Genomic DNA, 22734 nt, shown 5'->3' with positions numbered 1-22734 from the left:
GGGGCTTTTTAAACTTGCTGCTTTCTTTACGTTGTCAACGTTTTTTGGTAGATTTCCTTTCTTTTTATGAATGAAGCCGAGTAGCTCCAAGCTTGAAAAGTCATCCGGTTACGAAGTACTCCATAAGACAAATAAAGCGAAAATAGAAGTTTGAATAACATTATCCTTGATTTATGACAATAAAAAATACGAGTATATGAAGCTAGACCTATAACTAAAATGTACGTGGTTCTTTGTAGCCCTGGGGCAATCTAGTTGGATATCCAAATTTCGCCGTTTGCGGTTCTTTGTAGCCCTGAAGGCAATCTAGTTGGATATCTCTATTGAGCGGCGGTTGTTGGCGGTCTTTCGAGGTTCGTGGTATTCCTTTATTCTTCAAGCTCTGCCCTCTATCGGGGTTAATTTATTGTTTAAGCTTGTTGGACATCCATATTTCGCGGTGTGTGGTTCTTTGTAGCCCTGCGGGGCAATCTAGTTGGATATCCAAATTTCGCCGTTTGTGGTTCTTTGTAGCCCTGCAGGCAATCTAGTTGGATATCTCTATTGAGCGGCGGTTGTTGGAGGTCTTTCGCGGTTCGTGGTTATAATTTTCCTTATCCTTCAAGCCTTGCCCTCTATCGAGGGCTAATTTATAGTTAAAACTTGTTGGACATCCATATTTCGCGGTGTGTGGTTCTTTATAGCCCTGCGGGGCAATCTAGTTGGATATCCAAATTTTGCGGTTTGTGGTTCTTTGTAGCCCTGCGGGCCAATCTAGTCGGATATTTCTATTGAGCGGCAGTTGTTGTCGTTTTTTATCTCTATCGAGGGCTAATTTATAGTTAAAACTTGTTGGACATCCATATTTCGCGGTGTGTGGTTCTTTATAGCCCTGCGGGGCAATCTAGCTGGATATCCAAATTTCGTGGTTTGTGGTTCTTTGTAGCCCTGCGGGCCAAACTAGTTGGATATCCCTATTGAGCAGCGGTTGTCGACGGTCTTTTGAGATTTGTGGTTTTAATTTTCCCTATAATTTCGGGCCGCCCCCCTCTACATCCCGAGGATGCTTTTCAATAATTTAAATTATACGGTGTCAAAAATTACAATTACTTGGTATGATAATTTATCTTACCACGTGTTGACTTATATTGTTTGTTAAGGCAACTTTCGCGGTTCGTGGTTATAATTTTCCTTATCCTTCAAGCCTTGCCCTCTATCGAGGGTTAATTTATAGTTGAAACTTGTTGGACATCCATATTTCGCGGTTTGTGGTTCTTCTTCTCCTCTACATCCCGAGGATGCTTTTCAATAATTTAAATTATACGGTGTCAAACATTACTATTCCTTGGTATGATAATTTATCTTACCATGTTGACTTCTATTGTTTGTTAAGTCAACTTGACGTGACAAAATATCCTGCTATGTAGACATTTATTTGTTGCTAAATTGACTTGGCATAATAATTTATTTCGCGAAGACGACATCCATTTTTGGTATGTCGACTTTTGTCATTATGTTGACTTGTTTGTTCAGTTGTCTTGGCGAGATATTTTATATCGTCATGTTGACATAATATGCTGATAATAAGTCGACATGGCAAGATAATTATCTTGTCAAGTTGTGTAACATAGACGCTTCCGTACTATATATGATAAATGTTATTTGGATATTTTTTTCCTGCTGGCCTTCCATACTAGCAGAACAATTTTCCACACCTACACAGTTAGCAGCCTGGACAACCGATTCTTTTGTTTAGCAAGGCTCACTCAGTCATTTAATGTGGCAATACAAACGATCGAATTTGGTGTTGAAACAAGCTAAATTTTGAGTTACACCTTTTCAATGTAAAATTAATTTTCTCGGCCAAATGAAATGCAATCATTTTCATTTTTTCAGTAAATGTCAGGTCAAATTGTAGTGCTTGATACCTTTTTTTTTTTTCAAATCCTAGTGTTAAACTTAGGCGTGAAATTCAGTCATTTCGTGTAAGATTTTCGATTTTGATAGGCTTAAACTCTGCCCGCGAGCCTTTTCTTGGATCAACCTTTTAGCTTTTCAAAGTAATATAGTACGCTAATGAAGGATTTTTCCCAACTTTCTAACGCACATCACCGTGAGCGATATATCATAGTTTTGTCAGAATTTACGTTTTGATTTCACCATTTTTCACCGGCTGAAATTTTTTCAAAATCAACGCGTGAAATATAAGGCTAATAATACTAGCATTGTGGATCGATATCCCTGGGTTTAATAGGAATACCGGCATGATACAGTGTTGCCAGAACTTCAATATAGCAACGAAATTCCCAGGCCTAATAGCGCTCCTATACTGATCATGTTTATAGCACGATGAGGATATTTCATCATCACGTGAGTGATTCGGACCAATGTGTTGAAATTTGCTTCTCCTCTCAAACAACTTTGCCCGAAGGCTTACATGCAATTGGGCAATATTTTAAACAAAACTTTCTTTTACAAAACATTATATTACGCTGTATGTTTTATGATCAAGCAAACTGTTTGGAACACACTTCCAAAGAAATAACCTTCGTAACGCCCCGGCGTAACGCCCCAGACTTTCGTTATTTAAACGCCAGAAATAGATTGTCCTTATAAGAACCATCAGAGATTGTGGCTTATAAGAACCGTTCATTATCATTGTTAACTTAAACAGGTTTTTGTTTTTAAACAAAAACCTGTTCAAGCAATTATTTAAAATTGCTTGCCTAAAACAGAATAACTTGGATGTTAATACTTGACGTAGTGTTTCAATTGTCATGAAGGTGACTGGGTATGGTGCCTTTTGTTTGTGTTTGTTTGAAACTGCTTTTGGAAACCCACCGAAAGTCATAGGCCCTAATGAAGCAGCCAAAACAATACCAGGTTAAACATGGAAGATTATAAAACTTATTAAATAACCGTAAGGAAAAAAAAACATTTGTGGCAACAATAAGCCTTGCATTGAAAGTCATGGTTAAAGTGTGTTGATTACCACACATACTGCAGTTACTGTCCGTTTTCCTATACACAATACACAGTGCTCTTTCCCATTGACGCGTGACCCTACAAATAGCCCTACGTTAACAGTATGGGGATATGACTAGTTAACGTCGCTGTGTGAAAAATAACCGGCCAATATTAAAAGTACTCTTCTAAAGTTCTAGAAAATATAGTTTTTTAACATGTCCTAAATTTTTAGCTAATTTAGATGTTTGGAAATATTCGTACTTTGGTGTTTTAGTTAATGTTATAGGTAATAGTACATTGCCTACTTAACGTCGCTGTGTGAAAAATAACCGGCCAATATTAAAAGTACTCTTCTAAAATTCTAGACAATATAGTTTTGTAACATGTCCTAAATTTTTAGCTAATTTAGGTGTTTGGAGAGGGTCGTACTTTTGTGTTTTAGGAAGGATATGTAAACGACAGATAACACCAAAAATATGGGAAGAAATTATTTCCAAACCGTGTTAAGTCAACAATCATTATGTTGCTCATTTTCAAGAATGCTGGTTTACAAAAAGCACGCCATTGTCTCATTTCGTGAACAATGGTACACATACCATTGTTTCCTTTCGTTTCCTTTATAATCGGTTACCCAACTGAAGCTTTAATACAAACTTTATTGCGATATCGCACATGAAAACAGTCACATGTGCACAGCCAGAGAAGATCCGATTTAATCAGTTGAGCTGTTTCAATGAGTGTTATCTTGGTTTAATAGCTTTTAATGGGGTTAAGTCCTGCAAAGGTCGAGATGAATTCTACTGTAGACATGACTGCATCATGACCAAAGTTTCCCTACATACACCCCCACTACCCACCTTACACACCTCTGCACCCACCCCACCCTATAGGCCTACATGTACATGATATTACATAATAATATATAGCATAGCTAAACATTTAGGTATAGCGCTTAATTATGACAAATATGGTTAGGCCTACATGTCAAATTAAAAACAAACCCGAACACTGATGAATCTCTACAGAAACCCGAACACAAGTCTGAAGGGTGTAATGAAAATGGCAACCCGCGATGGGGGGGGGGGGGGGGGGGCGGGGGGGGGGTCATACAAAATTCACATGGAGATAGGAGGGACAGAAGATTAAAATCCCTATAATAACACGCTAATTTTTCTAGGTTTGGACCGTGGATTTTCATGAACCTCAAGCGTGCGTCTCTTAATACGGACTAACCTAGGTAAACAAACACACAGACAGACAAAATGGTTTTCATAATCATGGAATGCATATAAATTGAAATTGCAGGCTATCACGGGAGCAAATTTTTAAAATTCACCTCATTTACCAATTGGGGATTTGGGCTACCAAATCGCTAGTCGGGCAATCTTCATGATCTTTGCTTTTCAATGGAAAATTGCCCTGGATGACAACAATGAAAATATCGACTATTTCTGCTGGTTGCGCACGAGATAAAAGCACCGAGTTTGACATTTTCAGAGCATGAAGGGAAAAAGGGTAAAATAAAAACGGAAATTCTGACAAAACTATAATATATAGACCCACACGATGTGCTTTACAGAGGTGGGAAATATCTTTCTTTAGCAAACTATATTAGTTTGAGACGCTAAAAATCAATTCCGTAAAAAGCTCGCAGGCGAACTCAAGGCCTATAAAAATCAAAAAATATCACACTAAAAGATACAATTTGATGCTTAATTTTAACACCAGGATTTTAAAAAAAATGTATATCCAAGCACCAAGTTTTTAACTGACATTACTGAAGAAAAAAAAATATTGCTTTATATTTGACCGAGAAAATTAATTTCTTACCAAAAATCTCTGAATTGTGCTGATTTTAACATGTATCGATCGACTTTTAGCGCGACTAAGCATTTCTAAAGAATCGGTTGTCCAGGTAGGTGACTGTACAGAGTGTTTGTAATCAACCTACCGGGACGGTATGACAATTGTCATGTTCTACGATAGCTGAAGATGACAGAGAGTCAGGTCTCTAAATCGATTCAACAACCATTCATATTTCTATTTAAAAGCTCTTTGCATATCACAATCATGTTTTATTGTCCTATTATCATGCGAATTTGCCCGTGGTAGGACAAAATATATTTAAATGAGAATAACAATGAGTAACGTCGTATTGCATACCCTATAATACCTGATCTAGTTTCTTGTGTTATTCAGATTTCTTTTGATCCTTGATGGTGTTGTATCACACTATGCTTTTTTTAAATAGGCCCTTAACACAATAAACAATTTCCCTGAGAATCAAACAACTTGCTTTAATTAAAAAAAATATCACTATAGCACTGGATGTTTAAAATTATGTTATCCTTGATTTATAATGACAATAAATTGTTTAATAAAACATTGAGAAAAAAACCCAGTTGGTCACCGGGTTTCGAACTCGGGATAGCGTATCTGGAGTCCAGCGCCCTAACCATTAGGCCACGGGCCTCTGCTGTAAATTACTGTTTCGAAATACAGCATTTATTATATAAATGGATGCGTCGTCCGATAAGAACAAAAGAATTGTGAAAAACTTGATTTTTTGGCGAATGGGGCTTAGAATTTGTATGTAGGGTATCTCAGAAACTGCTAGGGTATATTTGGAAGTGAATCTGTAAAAGTAGTGTGAAGGTGATAACCAGGTAGACCTGTAGCAGTGTCCAAAAATTCTGGATCAGTATGATTTGCCACTAATTTTCGCTATGAAATGCCGTGTGAAATGGAAGCAAAAATATGTGTTTATTACGAACAATGATTGACTGTAGGATTGGTGGCCCTTTTGGAATTAATGAGTTGTCAAGATATTACACCTGGGACTGTAAATAAAATTTAGCATGGTTTTTAGATACATTTTGTACCCAGCGAAAAATAACATCGAACAATAGAAGTCAAGTGTTTTAATGTTAGGTGTAAATATAGTCTCGCGGGAGCATCTGTTATTAGTCTTCTTTATCAGTCTTTTTTTTAAAACTTGCTGGTCACGGCTACCGCGTGACTCTAATTTCGCCGCCTAAGGTAAGGGGTGCTTGAAGAATTTAGACCGATGCTACCAGTACTAGATCAGTTTGAAAAACCTAGACACTCGAATCCCACATAAATGGTGGTCGCTCTGTTGCCCGCTCGCCTTGATTTTATTATTACGCTAGAAAATATAAAATAAGCTAGAATTGTCTCAATATTTAGCCTATGTGTCTAAATTGTCTTAAGGCGTGGGTGCGGTTGGATGTGGATGTGTCCATCAATTCGAGTGGGTGTGTCGAATGTGAGTGGATGTATGTCTGCTTTATCCTTTTGTCTATTACTTTGTCGTTTTTCCATAGATTTTTCGACACGACACCAATCGGTAGGATACTAAACAGATTTTCAAGTGACACCCAAATTATTGATACAGTAAGCGTCATATTTTGTTCGATTGCTATAATAGTTGCCGTGGCACAAAATAGGAAACTAATATACTACTTAACCATGGTCGGTAGGGGTCTCGAAGGTCATGTACCACTTTTTGGCTTCTACCTTTAAAAGCATGTAAGCTACATTGATAACGATGCCACCAATAGAACGAGAAGATTTTCCCCTTCATTTTGCATACCACTTTGTCCAATTTTTTCTCATTTCTTCACAAAATACAAAAAAATGCAATGGGTGTAGTACCTCCTTAATCTTGGCCTGGTTATATTGACAAATTTACATATGCCCGTCTGGCTGCTACCAATTTAGTACTCAATGAAGATCCAGTATGTCGATAAGGTAAAGTTCTCGTCGGGCTACATTCATTGGTTACCTTTGTTATGAATCTTAATTGGGGGAATTAGTCCATGGGAAAGGAGAGCGAGGTACCAGATTTGGAGTCCCAAGGGATGAGGGAATGAACGGGAATGGGAATGACTATCTCGAAATGCAAAACAAGATGAAACAGAAATTAAGTATAACAATTTATTATGAATTTACGTTAAACTGATCAAAATACAAGGTGTGTGTGTGTGTTTTAATAATGAGTCTTACCAGAGTTACATCGCATGATAAAAAGTATAATGAATTTGATTCACGTGCAAGACATAATGACAATCGTTAACAAGTTTACCAACCTAACTAAACATCATGAGCCATCATTCCTAAGCAGGTCTGCATCGGCCGCAGGGTTAACAAGGAGTGAAGACGTATTCACGCACAAGCAAATCATCGCTTCACTCAGTGCAATTGGTGCACGGATATAAAAGTTCACTTGATGATTGGTTATCATGGCTTACTGCACTTTGATCAATAATCAATTATCGAATGAATTATCGTCACAACACCTTCCAAACTAGCTATACAGTGCCGAAAATAGTTAAGGTACAAATACAAGCCTATAATTTGACCCATCGAATGGATCGCCAACAAAATGTGCCTCAAAACATTATGCCAAAAGTATATTTTTTTTTATCATTATCCATAAGCTTTATTTCATTTCTTACAGAAATTGATTATTACTCTCGGGTCGCTAGTTTACTGCATTTGGAACTTCGTTTTTATACTTATCGTTAATTCGATCATAACGCCTATATTTATCGCAGAAGTCATCCCCATCGTTGCAATGAATGTCGTTATAGCTGTGTACTTTATTCGAAGTTCTAGGTTTGTATTCATTTCGGATTAAAACTAAAACTAATGTTTATATCTATTTCAAGGCAAAAAATAAAGACTAATAAATAAAGACTAATAAATAAAGACTAATGTTTATATGTATTTTGCTAATTTTATCATATTGTACCTATATAAACAACACCAAGATGAGAGTGTGGGGAAGTAGTGCCGACGCGTCGCGACTGCTATAAATTTATACTATTGTATTAAAAAAAGGTTGCACTTTCAATAATTTTTCCCGAAGCTATTAGACAATTTTGGGATTCTCTGCATACGCCATGCATACATAGACTAATCCTGACGTTTTGAGTATTAATAATACATAAAAACGAATTATGATATACTAAGATGAATTTTGTTTTTTAACCTAGAGAGCTTCAGCGATTAGACAGTGTTACGAGATCACCAGTATTTGCTCATTTTTCTGAGACTCTTGGCGGATTAACAACATTACGGGCGTACAGGTAACTTACGTAAAAACATTGTAAGCAGTATCAACATAGTAACAGGATGATATCACCCTCAGCATGTTATAGTTATCATTTTGTTTGTCTTCAACATGTACATATAATTATGATGAGTCAACATTATATATAAGTAGATGAGTGGACATTTGAAAAGATTCTACTTTCTGATTTTAGTAGTTTAGTTTAGTTTAATCTTTATTAGTTTAGTTTAATCTTTATTAACGTCACACTCTCACATAGAGACCAGCCAATTCTGGCTTATGAGTGACAAAAATAATATACAATATAAAAATATAGCACATAATAATACATATAAACATAATATGGTTAAGGGTTTTAAAAACAACAACATGCATTATACATTTTTTTTAATTATTATTATTATTTATTACACTTTATCACTGGCACAGAATTACAAGAAATATATAATATTGCACATAAATTACATCAAAAATTACACAATATTATGAAAGCAACATTTGTTTTAAAAAGTCCAGTAAATGGCTGGAGCGAACAGGTGCCAGGCACCTCTAAGACCGCCCCACCAAAACCAAAAAAGAAGGGAAGGGAAAAATAAATTAGAGGGGGAAAATGCAGGTAAGTTACATTTGCCTGCAATTTGGACAATTACAAAAAGAGGTCCACGTGCAAACAGAAGTTGCATCAAAGGTGCGAGCAAATTTGGACTGGTAAAACTCCAAAACTTGTTGCTTAAATGAAGCAACAGAATTTGTAGATCTGATAATACTAGGGAGCTGGTTTAAAATAAACACAAGGACATGTTAGCTGAAACCTCATCAAACGCCTATCATGCTATAGGACTAATCCAAAAGAACAAAAAAAATGCAAGAAGCCGCAAATGCGCAAAATGACAGAAGCAAGCATGATATTGACGCACACCGTCATCATCCCTATATCTTCGTGTTAAAAATTGCCATGATAGTACGATGAATCCTCACGTTTTTCAACAACTACGCATGGTGATTTTGTTCGAGATAGGCCGTGCGACTCAGGCTAAGCATACAATTTGAGATTTTGAGAGCCTGTCACACTGTTTCTATTCTATGTTTTACGATTTTCGCATGATCAATATATGGCTGGCCGTAACCGCCACAACGTGGAGCTGCTACGCGTAGCTTACTTTTCGCTTCGCGGAGCTAAATTGACCAATCATGTTAGATCTTTTCATTACGCGGAGCCAGTGGATGCATCCTCGTTCCAGAGAGAAAAACTCTTGCCAAAATTAATGTTTACTATGGGGATTTTAAATGAATCGATTGTAAATAAACCACGACCAGTTGAACAGGATCAATACCATTGTTTGATTAGTGTATAGTCAATGTTACCTTGCATTCATGTGTCATGTGTGTGTCGTGTTTGTTTGTTTGTTTGTTTGTTTGTCTACTGTGTCAGGCCAGGATCACTGACACCCACGGTACTGATACTCTCATACTATCACGGTGATCATATTGTTGAATGTTGTTGACTTTAAAATAATCATGATGCAGTCATGTCTACAGTAGAACTCACCACGACCTTTGAAGGACTTAAACCCTATTAAAAGCTATTAAACCAAGATAACACTCAATGAAAACAGCTCAACTATGTTACATCAGATCTTCTCAGGTTAAATACACACTGCACTTGTGTCTGTTTTACCTGTGCAATGAGCAATGAGCTGGTATTATAGTTTCAGTTGGGTGAACGATTATAAAGCGAACGCAAGGTAACAATACTGTGGGCTTTTGTTTACGAAATGAGACAATAGTCTGCTTATTGTTAACCAGCGTTCTTGAAAATGAGAAGCTTTTAAATGACTTAACACGGTTTAGAAATAATTTCTTCATATTTTTGGTACAAAAGTACCAATATTTCCAAACACCTAAATTAGCTAAAATTTAGGACATGTTACAAAACTATATTTTCTAGAATTTCAGAGAATACTTTAAATATTGGCCGGTTATTTTTTACACAGTGACGTCAACTAGGCAATGGCCTATACTTCTAACATACTAGAGGTCACGCGTCAATGGTGAGCGCACTGAGTATTGTGTATAGGAAAACGGACAGTAACTACAGTATGTATGGCCTACTACTAGTATATAAAGTAAATCCGAACTGGTTTGCAGTTTGCTGAAGGTCGAATTCCGCAGGCCACACCGCGCAAGTTATACAAATTAGCTCCCGGCGATACACTGCAGATCGCAGAACTGTGTGCATGGTTTACCACCACTCTGCCTAGCTATATAGTTATGTACAATACTGTATGAGTCCCGGTATGAGTTTCTTATGAGTGCATGTCCATCTTAATAATAAGTCGGTTCGTACTTTTCATAAACTACTTTTTGAATCATAACTTTCGTGACCGAGGATATCTTGCAACTACGTGACGCTCGTCTGGCAAATTCTGAATGAATAAATTCGCTTCACGTAATGAGTAAGTCGTACTTGATTGGTCAGTTTTACCTCCGAGTAATGAAAAACTCTAACATGATCATGATTGGTCAATTTGGCTCCACGGAGCAAAAAGTCAGCTACGCGTAGCAGCTCCACGTTGTGGCGGTTGCGGCCTACCATATCAGTATCCCATATGCTATTTCTATTGCAAGAAAATTTTATTTGTTGTCACGTAAATCACAGGTTTCGTTTAAATTAACTACCTGGAAATTAAATTAACTAATTCGTGAGGACCAGTATTTTGCTGTGGATATGTTTAACTGCAATTTTGATGTAAAACATTTGAAATCCGCTGTAAAAAATGTGATAATATTTAACTCTTTGAGAAAATATTTATATAAAGGAATGCATGTAAAACCAGGTGCAATACAATGTACATTATTGACACACTATCACTCTCTTTATCTACGGCAATAATAGAATATCGATTTCAATCGAACTGAACACACTGCTCAGTTTTGAGTTTGTAGTTGACTACTACAGTCTAAACGCAGGACAACCGATCTTTTGTTCTGCTTAGTCGCGCTAAAAGTCGATCGATACATGTTAAAATCAACACAATTCCGAGATACACCTTTTTGCTATGAAATTTATTTTCTCGGTCAAATATAAAGCAAATTTTTTTTTTCTTCAGTAATGTCAAATAAAAACATAGTGCTTGGATGAACATTTTTGTTAAAAATCCTGGTGTTAAAATTAAGCATCAAATTGTGTCTTTTAGTGTGATATTTTTGATTTTTATAGGCCTTTAGTTCGCCCGTGAGCTTTTTACAGAATTCATTTTTAGCGTCTCAAACTAATATAGTTTGCTAAAGAAAGATATTTCCCACCTCTGTAAAGCACATCGTGTGGGTCTATATATTATAGTTTTGTCAGAATTTCCGTTTTTATTTTACCCTTTTCCCCTTTATGCTCCGAAAATGTCAAACTTAGTACTTTACATCGAGAGCAACCAGCAAAAATAATCGATATTTCAATTGTTGTCAACCCAGGTCCCTTTTCCATTGAAAACAAGGATTGCCTGACCAGCGATTTGGTAGCCCAAATCCCCAATTCTGGTAAATGAGGTGGATTTTGGAAATTTGCTCCCGTGATAGCCTGCAATTTCAATTTATAGGGGCTATGGATTCCATGATTATGAAAACCATTTTGTCTGTTTGTTTGTTTGTTTGTTTATTTATTTACCTAGGATGAGGTCCATGGGAAAATCCACTGTCCAAACCTAGAAAAATTCGCGTGTTATTAGAGGGGATTTTAATTTTCTGTCCCTCCTATCTCCAGGTGAATTTTGAATGACCCCCCCCCCCCATCGCGGGTTGGCATTTTCATTACACCCTTCAGACTTGCGTTCGGGTTTGTGTAGGCCTATTTGTCATAATTTAGCGCTATAGGACCTACTTTCTAAATGTATAGCTATAGCCGTGCTATATAAATATTATAAGGTACCGGTATGTAATATTATGTAGGCCTATGGGGTGGGGTGGGTACTCAACACATTTTAACCATGACTTACAATGCAAGGCTCATTGTTACCATAAATGATTTTTCCTTTAGGTCATTATAATAGGTTGTTATAAACTTCCGTGTTTAACCTTGTATTGTTTTGGCTGCTTCATTATGACTTTCGGTGGGTTTAAGCAATTTCAAACAAACACAAACAAAAGGCACTATACCGAAACACTAGGTAATTTCTTTGCTATATTGAAGTTCTGGCAAAACTGTATCCAGGCCGGGCACCCAGAGATATCGATCCACAATGCTAGTATTTCACTCGTGGATTTTAAATTTTTTCAGCTGGTAGTCAAAAATTATGGAATCAAAACGGAAATTCTGACAAAACTATGATATATCGCTCACGGTGATGTGCGTTAGAAAGTTGGGAAAAATCCTTCTTTAGCGAACTATATTACTTTGAAAAGCTAAAAGGTTGATCCAAAAAAGGCTCACGGGCAGAGTTGAAGCCTATCAAAATCGAAAATCTTACACTAAATGACTGAATTTCACGACTAAGTTTAACACTAAAAAAAAAAAAAAAAATACAGTATCAAGCATTACAGTTTTTCCTGACATTTACTAAAAAATGAAAATTATTGCTTTTCATTTGGCCGAGAAAAAAAATTTACACTGAAAAGGTGTAACTCAAAATTTTGTTCATTTGAATACCAAATTCGATCGTTTGTATTGCCTTATTAAATGACTGAGTGAGCCTTGCAGAACAATAACAATCGGTTGTCCAGCGTCCTAACTGACTAAGCGACCTAAGCGATCGATTGCTAGCCAATCAGATAGAACTCCTTTTCTTGCGTTCGGTGAAATACCACTCGCCCGTCGCTCACCAACGGAGTATTAAATTTATATTTATCGTATAGGAAGTCGACACTGTGTGACGTGTACATGAGGAGACAGCTAAATAATTTACAATTTATCCCTTAGGCTGCGTTCACATAGAAGTATACTATTCGGGTATACGGTGCACGTTTTGCAGGTTCACGCGTATAGCTTAAATCGAGCAAGGCAATTTCATAGTACCGGGTCACATAAGGCTACGATCGCATAGAAGTATACTATTCGGGTATACGATGCACGTTTTGCAGGTGGACGCGTATAGCTTAAATCGAGCAAGGTAATTTCATAGTACCGGGTCACATAAGAGCTATTCGAAAAGGCCGTATACCTGCGTTTAGTATAGTATAGTGGGAATCGCGCGTGTTCAATTTTAGTGCAGCGTATACCGTCCAAATTTTAAAAACCTAAACCATATGTGGGTAAATTCATTTTTTAATAGATGCACTATCTAATTCTGCACATTATGACACCTCATTGAATGCAATGTGACCTCAAGAAGTAAAGTTACAAGCATTTGATAAGACGAAGAAAATGGGTAAACTGACATACTCGCTGTTCGCTATACGAAATACGCTCATTCGATCAGGCTGAGTTCACATAGTATACTCCTATATGAACTCAGCCTGATCGAATGAGCGTATTTCGTATAGCGAATACCGTATACCGTATACTTCTATGTGAACTCAGCCTTAGTGTACACAATAGATTGACGAAGTGTAAGAATTTAATTTGCAAATTTTGCTACCTTGCAACAATGGTTGCCATCTGACATTACAAAAATGAATTTATTGTAATCTGAAAGATTTGCAACTTGGGTTAAATTTGACCATGCCATTAAAGAAATTGGATCTGATATCATTATACGTTGAACAAATTATAAAACAATGGAACTCATCTTCAATGCAATTCATATTACAAATATTAAAAATTCGGTTCTGTACCTGAGTGTTGTTTAACGACCCGTTTCAATGGCAATTGGAGCGCATCCACACCTGAAGAGGGCTAAAGCCCGTTGCACTTCTTCATAATGGTGTTTACATACTCAGCAGTCCCATAAGTGGATTTAAAGGTGCGATACGTACGAAGTTTATTGCAAGCATTTGAATTCTTTCTTCGGTCATTAAAGATAGCCTCTTTCCAACGATTTTCAACAAACAATTTAGCAGCATCGGATATGTGATTAACCAAGTTTCGAGTACCGATCTGTTCAGAAATACTAGTAGTAAATGAGTGACATGAGTCACTGGAAATAACTCTGTGGACCGATACATACTCCAATTAATATTCGACATGGAATATTCGATGAAACTTAGAAGTATTTGTTATTCAATCTGCTTCAAGGCATTTTTATATTCTAAAGCCACTCGGTATCACCTAAGAAGTGGTTTCTGGTGACAGTTTAATTATACAGTATTTGCTGTTGGCATACCATTATACAATTACTTATTTTCATTTTCATTGCTTTGCATGTTAGTATACAGGTTGTAACAAAAAAAGAATTATACAATAAGAAAATAGTATCAGGCAAACATGTTACTTACTGATTGTATTGCATTTTACTTGGTCGTTAAGGTAATTTGATAAGCTATTACATAAGCTTTATTTCAATATATTTTCGGTTTTCGGTGGTCTAGAAGCAAAAGTAGTCCTAAAACAGCTTGAGCACTTTCATGCCTTTGTGCAGCAAGTGAGTTGAATCATGAACCATATGGTCGGTGCGTGCTCTAAGATGGGTAATTTTGAACAATGGGGCATTCGAAGTGGTCTTTTAATTTATACATTTAAAATAAATATCATAATTTCTTTACCGATGTCAATGAAGTAAAAGAAAAACGTGAAAAACCTTTGCTTTTGTTCTGAAATCTTTGCCGATAAGCATGAAAATTGTTTCACGCGGTACAAACTTGACATGTGCGAACATGGCAAACAAAAAGTGGCCCAACTGGGGGGATTTAGTAAAATGGGCATAGCTTTTGAACCTGAACTAGGAGAGAAACCAAGTAAAGTTTGTTTTTTCTGTAGCCAAGATATTAGTGATTCTAATGTAGGCCTATATCATATTTACACCGTTACTCCTTTTTCTGAAAAGCAAAAACGCAATTGCTAATCATAAAAGTCAATTATTTTCCACGATGCAAGCTTTATATGCGCGAAAATGTCAAAAGTGGCCCAATTCCTTTCCTGGATGATTTAGTTACTTGACCATAGCGTTTGAGCCCGAACTCGTAAATAAATCAAGCAAAGTTTTTCTGTCAGCGAGGATGTTACCAATTCTACTGCATATACCATTGTTGCCATGATCTCTCTTATTTTTTTTCTAAAAAGCAAAATTGCAATTGTATAATTTTTATTGTTACAGACTTACAGTCTGTATAGCAACAATTGCTGACGGCTTTTTTCTATTTCCATTTTCTTACCATTATATGGCTATTTACTTCAGAGAACAGAAGAGGTTTTTTGGCACTTTGCTCAAGAGAATTGATACAAACAATACAGCTTTTCTGTATCTACAAGCTGCTTATGGATGGCTGGGACTACAAATGGTAAAAGTGCATAATCCGTAAATCAGTCAAATCGACAGCTAACTTGTACAGTATACTTCGGTTATATCTATAAATTATATCTATAAATGCGCTTTTATAAATGCGCACGTGACCCATGGGCACGGCATACCAAGACCAGCAAGCGTGACCAAATCCTCATGCATTGACCACTATACAGAAAGGGATAGGAACTCTGTAAATAAATATCATAAAATTTAAGTACTAATTGAAATGCAAAATTTGTAATATGTTATCAAAAATAAAATTTTGAAAGTATTTGACTACGGAATTTTTATTTTTTCAACGACGGAAACGTTTACAATATGATCACAAAGTTGAACAAAATAGACAATTTTGCTGCACAGCAGTCTCATGTTGTTTCGCCTTTGCATTCAAATGTATAGAAAGACCACTCGCTATGTAGACTCGCTATGTCACTTCGAGACTCACTGTCTATAGGCTGTTATGGCCGCGCGGAGGTATTCACGTGCGCATTTATAAAAGCGCATTTATATATAACCGAAGTACACTGTTGTATGACGTTAAAGTTTTAATTTAATCGTGTTTTGATTTTTCACAATTTTATTCAACCAAATCGACCCGTCCCCCCCCCAAAAAAAGCACATCTTTTCATTAAGATTAATCATGAAATGGGTCAATATCTTCGATATTATAATCTTTTTATTAAACATGATAATTAATTTCCAGAGCATATGCGGTGGATTTATTGTACTTTTTGTAGGCTTAACAACTATACTCCAAGCAACAATTTTTGGAAATCTGGATTCCAGTTCAGTTGGATTAGCTCTTAGTTACGTGCTCATGGTATGTAGAAGCTTTGTAAGCTTTCAGGAAATAAAATAATTTACTGTATTTAAGTGAAATTATTTCAAAATAGAAAAGAGAAAACGTTGAAATAACGTATGTGCGTCAAGTTTGAGAAAAGCTCATTTGAAATTATAAAAACTAGAATTGGTTGCCCTTACAAAATTAAAAGTGAAGTGATATATTTTGTGGTACTTTACGTCGACTGTTCAAACTTTACAATACACCAAAATGTTCATAAACCCAGCAAACACAAAAGTGTTTCAAAAAGGTTTTGTTATCTTTTTGGTTTGGGTTTAAGTAAAAACTTTTTAATAACATTAAATTATATAAAGAAAACATTCTAAAACGTTTTGTATAAACAATATTTTCAAAATGTTTTCAAAATGGTAATTGTAAACTATTTTTTGCAAACATTTTTGCCAAATATATTGTCAGCACTTAAATACCATTATTTTAAAATATTTGAAGTAGGTTGTCGAAAAAAGTTTTTAATGTTATGAAAACGTATTATGCTATTTATATACCCTTTATATAACCCGATATTTAAACGTTTTCTGACAACCTTTTATAACTGTTTGCGAATGATGTCAAAAACATTTTGTGTTTGCTGGGAAGTTTAACATGGATTCTCTTTTGTAGGTATCATATAGATTGTTCAATTTAGTGCGATTTGCCGCAGACACAGAGATGCAGATGAACCCCGTTGAACGTGTCCAATACTATGCAGATGTGCCTACAGAAAATTATGGAGGTTGGTTTGGCACGGACGTGGGTGTGCCATAATTGTTATGGTACTCGCGTTTGTGCAGATGATGCAAAGTTCAATTTCCAGCTGAGGCAACTTAGGGTATCGAGAAAAAAATCTTAATTTGACTGGCAACATCCGTAGCTTAAACTCAGGCTAACGCTCTCCCCCTGGTACATTTAGAATTGGTAAATGAACCATGGGAATATTCCGTCTTTCGGAGGGGACATTTAAGTCGTCAGTCTCGTATATAGACAGCCATACCTGTACGTGTATGTCGTCCCGGTGCTTTTTACAAGGGGGTGGGTAATGTTATTACAGCATAATTTTATTTCTCGGAGTTTCATGCCCCAACGGTGATCATCAGATAAAATTGATTAATTATAATATTATAATATTATATGTAGTATAATTATGGATCTTTCGTGATTGCAGTAGTTTGTTTCATAAATTTCACAACATCATTATCGGAAACATATCCTAGGTACTATTATGGATCTTTCGTGATTGCAATAGTTTGGTTTATAAATTTCACAACATCATTATTGGAAACATACCCTATAGGTATTATTCAAGCAATGTTTATTCGTTTGTTTGTAGGTAAGGAACCTCCATCCGATTGGCCTAGCCGTGGTGCAATCCAAATTGAACACGTATCAGTGCGTTATGATGAATCTCTGCCACCAGTCCTACAAGATGTTACTGTATGTGTACAACCTGGAGAAAAGGTAAGCATGTCTGTAGATAACTCCCGGAAATAACTTTGATATCAAACAATGATTTCATTCACATTTATTTTATAGTAAAGGAATACAGCTCACATATTTGATTATATTGATCTGACGCATGACTCAGTTTTTCATTTTTGACTGAATAACTTTTATTACTGATCAGCAACTTACTACCGATTCTAGAAAATTACAACCCGATTTTAATTCTTTTAGATTAATGGTATGTAATACCATGATTTTCATCAGTACCCTTCTTCTTTTTTTTCTTGCAAATTTATGAAGTATATAAATATAAACAAGGGAAGAGGCCTACGCATCATACACTGGAACAAGGAAACATTCAAACATTACAAACTAGCGCACGAGATCAAATTAATGATGCTTAATCGTATTCTTAATATATCAATATAAAGGGAAAGAAGAATTACGCATCGCACACTAGCACATTAAACATGAATTTACAAATGGAAACATTACATGCATAATTGCAGATATACCAGAGAAAAAACTCCGGACATACCTGCCTGTGCGGGGACTCGAACCCAGACCTCTCGCTTGTCGGGCGAGCGCTCTTACCACTGAGCTACACAGACTGTCCCAGTGATAAACAGGACTCTTCTGGTACTTATGGATATGAGCAGTCATGCCGGGGGTAAACAGAACAAACAACACATTACATACCAGTGTACGGATCAATTAATGATGCTTACCCGCCGGCCTAATATAATCATGCAAACAAAGGAAGAGGCCTGCGCATCATACACGGGAACGTGGAAACATGCAGACAGCACAAACTAGCGCACGAGATCAAATTAATGATGGCAATCGTATTCTTAATATATCAATATAAAGGGAAAGAAGAATTACGCATCGCACACTAGTAAATTAAACATAATTTACAAATGCGAAACATTACATGCATATTGATATACCAGAGAAAACTCGGACATTACCATCCTGTTTGGGATCTCGAACCCCAGACCTCTCGCTTGTCGGGCAGATGCGCTCTTACCAGTGTATGATCAGTGGTAGGCGCTCTTCCCTTGTTTGCATGATTATATTAGGCCGGCGGGTAAGCATCATTAATTGATCTCGTACACTGGTATGTAATGTGTTGTTTGTTCTGTTTACCCCGCATGACTGCTCATATCCATAAGTACCAGACTTGAGTCCTGTTTATCAGGGACAGTCTGTGTAGCTCAGTGGTCAGAGCGCTCGCCCGACAAGCGAGAGGTCTGGGGTTCGAGTCCCCGCACAGGCAGGTATGTCCGGAGTTTTTTCTCTGGTATATCTGCCTATGCATGTAATGTTTCCATTTGTAAATTCATGTTTAATTGTGCTAGTGTGCGATGCGTAATTCTTCTTTCCCCTTTATATATAAATATAGTCATCACCTCATATCCTGAACTTATATAATATAATTATCTACATACAAAACAAAGTGCTTTTAAACCATTTTAGTAAATCATTTTGGCCCTATACTATATATTTTTTGTTTACTGCATCCTAGTAACTCAGATGTGTGTTTCATTCTATTCAAGTAGAGTACTTGAATAGAATATATTAAATCTTCTGTTATACTATCTATAGAAAATGTACTCAGTCATGCATGTTAAATAACACTGAATAAATTAAATAAGCCCTTCCTCAGTGGATGCATAGCCAATTTAATACTATGTAGCTGATATCATGTGTTGTTAGGAAAAGAGATTTCAAAAGGCTATAGGTCATCATAACTCAGGTTATAGGTCACTTGGTTCAGGTCAAATTTAGGCATCCATTTTGAAATACATGTGATAGTCTGTGATTTCATAATGAGGCATCAATTTTGATATTTTGTCTAGTTTGTCTTTTACTGGATATATATTGCAAAGAAATGTGGTGGATATATTAATATACCTTGGGATGTAAATGTTGAGTACAATTTAGAATGCCTAGTTGAAATGGATTGGACAAACAAAGGTAAAATAGTTACCAAAATCACAAAAGTGAAGTACAAGAAATACAATTTTTTCAACATTGCTGTAGTATGGTTGTGGTAACCTGTTACCTATGGCTTAATTAAGTTTCAGTGAAATAATGTCGCTAGTTAAAAATATAAAATATAGCTCAACATTGAAAATAGAAGCATTTTAACCAGTTCGTTTTTTGATAGGTGTAGAGCATTAAGTTCATGAAGTCATAAAAGAAATCAGGAACCACTTATTCCCATTTTACATATCAACATTATTTCTATGCGTTAGCAAGAGATCCGTTGATAATAAGCTTTCGAAAATGAAGTGAATTTAAAATATCAGTGATGTACCACCTGTTGGCTTTTACCTTTAAAAACATGTAAGCTACATTGATACTGATGCCACCAATAGAACGAGAAGATTTGCCCCTTCATTTTGCATACCACCTTGTCCAATTGTTTTTCTCATTTCTTCACAAAATGCAAACAAAACGCAAACAAAAACATTTTTCTGTTTTGCTAAATGAAAAAAAGTTAAATCTTAATCCTTTATTTAGAGCTAACTGGTTATTTGTGGAAATAGGGTCAAAATATTTCGAGTGGTTTTTTTTTAGAATTTGCGGTCATAAACTCAAGGACTTGGTACAAGCCCAAGCATTTAAAATCTTAGTATAGGTTAGGGGGTTACTCAAAATTGCAATATTTGATGTTAATTCTGATAACAAGTTATAAATAAAGAAAAAAATCCAAAAATTAGAATGCGTTGCCTGTTATTATCAGTCTTTATACAATTATTTGGGCTTGATTGTCACAGCATATGAAAAAATGTCCAAAAATTAAAATTGAACTTTTATTGTCAGTTGGTTCTGACGACAGGATTATGATATTGATATGTTTATTTGGCCAAACAGGGTAATATTTTTGGAATCGGAAGTAGACCTATTGTCATTCGCTTAATTGTTGCAGGATCAAATTATACTGTGAACACTATTTTGGTCATCTACATTCGAGCATCAACTTCATTGTTATGAGTGTGACCTTGCGTAGGACTAGCCACACGTCGCAAAATCCCTGTAGTATACAAAAACACATTTTGGGATGGGGCACAAATATTTAACATAAATACTTCCTTCTTTAAGTTCTTGTAAAGTTTATTTTTTCATCATGTTGAAAGTCGGTCTGACGACGTCCATCGTGCGACAGGTTCTATATAAACGTTGCTCTAATACCAATACCAAGAGGTTAATAACTGCGCATCGGTTATTTGGAGGGCATTGTGAAAAATCTAAACATTTTGCCTTTGGAACCGAGGGATATTCCGAGGTCCAAAGCAAAATGTTTAGATTTTTCACAATGCCCGACATATTACCGATGCATTATTATCCTCATTTTCATATCTTCACTTTACAAAATAACACACAGTTTTCCTCAAAAATAAACAATTTTTAAGTTTTGCCTTTCCAAAAATCGATCAGGCTAAAACAGGACGACCAATAACAAAAGTGCGAATCACAATCTGTATAATATGGTGGCCAGCGATATTATTCCTAACATGTCACCTATTGACATTTTGTGAATCAGGTCGGAATATGCGGCCGGACTGGAAGCGGGAAATCTTCACTAACGCTGTCGTTGTTGCGAATAATTGAGACATTCAAAGGTAAGTGGTTCAAATATCTATTGCTATTATTGTTAATTTTCAAAATCAGCAAAAATAATTAGAGAGTATGTGAACATCGTAAACAACACTTTCGTTTTTTTCACACAGGTAAAATAATGATCGATGGTGAAAACATAGGATTGATGCCTCTGACAACTCTAAGACAAAGATTGTCAATCATACCACAAGATCCTATACTATTTACAGGAACAATAAGGTATTATAACGCCCGGTGGCACTACATTGGCCTTGACGAGGTATGACGTATGCAATAGGAGAGTAAAACCCGGCAAATTCAAAGGACTTTACCCACTTCGTGCGGCGCCATCCTATTGTGTCCATCATACTCCTAAAAAAGACTAATTGGATTTTTGTAAAAGCTGAGGAAATGCTCTACTGGATATGTTTGGGAAATCACAAAACTCAGCACTAATCATGCTAATATCCCGGAAATTATGTCAAATTTGTTGTAATATGCAGAAAGTCCATTTTGACGAGTACGTGCAAAATAGTCGTATGCACCATTTTGGCCAAATGTAGTCATTGATGGATTCAAATATAGTAGATGCACACAATTTGAGCTATTTTAACATAATAATAGCAAGATGTTAACGTTAATCAAATATTTAAAAAATTTAAAAATATGCCACTAAGAAGTGAACAAAAAACCCAACATGACCTGCAAAAAGACCAAAATGGTTGATAAGACTATCCGGCGATTTACGGTGTCCGGAAATAATTTGACAACTTTGATGTTATTATTCTTTTCCATGCTCATAATTTAACTTTCTACACAGGACAAATTTGGACCCAACTCGTAGCAAATCAGATCAGGAACTTTGGAACGCGCTAGAAATAGCACAACTCAAGTCTATCGTTTCTGAATTCGACCTTCGTCTTGGTAAGGTGCTAAATTGATCATTATCTTCATGAATCATTCAACAATTAGTTTTATTATTTTTTATTTACATATTCATATCGTAGGAAAACATTCAGTAGTATCAATAGATCCTCCTAAGTCCTAGCTTAAGAGGTCTAAGGTTGGGAGTAAATATCTTTAAGCGCTTTGCATCAACTGACCATTGATACATCAGCTGCGGCAACGACATTGATGTCACAATTAATATCATGATAGCCAATTTGAGGAGACGTATTTGCTCATGTTAAAAAAAACCAAAAAAATGTGCATGCAAAGAAATATTGCTCATTTTCATCATTAGAGCGATGAACTCTTATTTCTAGACACTCTTGTATCAGAAGGAGGTGAAAACTTCAGCGTTGGTCAGCGTCAACTATTTTGTCTAGCACGAGCTTTTCTCAGGAATTCACGTGTACTAATCATGGACGAAGCCACGGCCTCAATCGACTACAGCACGGTATATGCGTTATTTTGTATTCTTGTTACATGCC

At 36.1% G+C, this 22734-nt stretch overlaps 1 protein-coding gene across 1 annotated transcript in view; it reads left to right on the top strand.

Annotated features, from left to right (window-relative positions):
- The window catches only part of LOC140152085 (ATP-binding cassette sub-family C member 9-like), a 57648-nt gene that overhangs the window by 32100 nt on the left and 2814 nt on the right, over positions 1-22734 (top strand). Inside the window, exons 15-25 of the mRNA XM_072174385.1 lie at positions 6291-6360; positions 7427-7584; positions 7965-8057; positions 15304-15406; positions 16115-16231; positions 16874-16985; positions 17580-17707; positions 21246-21324; positions 21433-21541; positions 22122-22225; positions 22567-22708. Of these exons, the coding sequence (XP_072030486.1) occupies positions 6291-6360; positions 7427-7584; positions 7965-8057; positions 15304-15406; positions 16115-16231; positions 16874-16985; positions 17580-17707; positions 21246-21324; positions 21433-21541; positions 22122-22225; positions 22567-22708 (1215 nt within the window). The remainder of the gene's footprint in view (positions 1-6290; positions 6361-7426; positions 7585-7964; positions 8058-15303; positions 15407-16114; positions 16232-16873; positions 16986-17579; positions 17708-21245; positions 21325-21432; positions 21542-22121; positions 22226-22566; positions 22709-22734) is intronic.

Source organism: Amphiura filiformis, chromosome 5 (assembly GCF_039555335.1).
Source record: "Amphiura filiformis chromosome 5, Afil_fr2py, whole genome shotgun sequence".
Taxonomy (NCBI): Eukaryota; Metazoa; Echinodermata; class Ophiuroidea; order Amphilepidida; family Amphiuridae; genus Amphiura; species Amphiura filiformis.
Note: the sequence above shows the minus strand (reverse complement) of the source record. Positions and strands in the feature narration are given on the sequence as shown.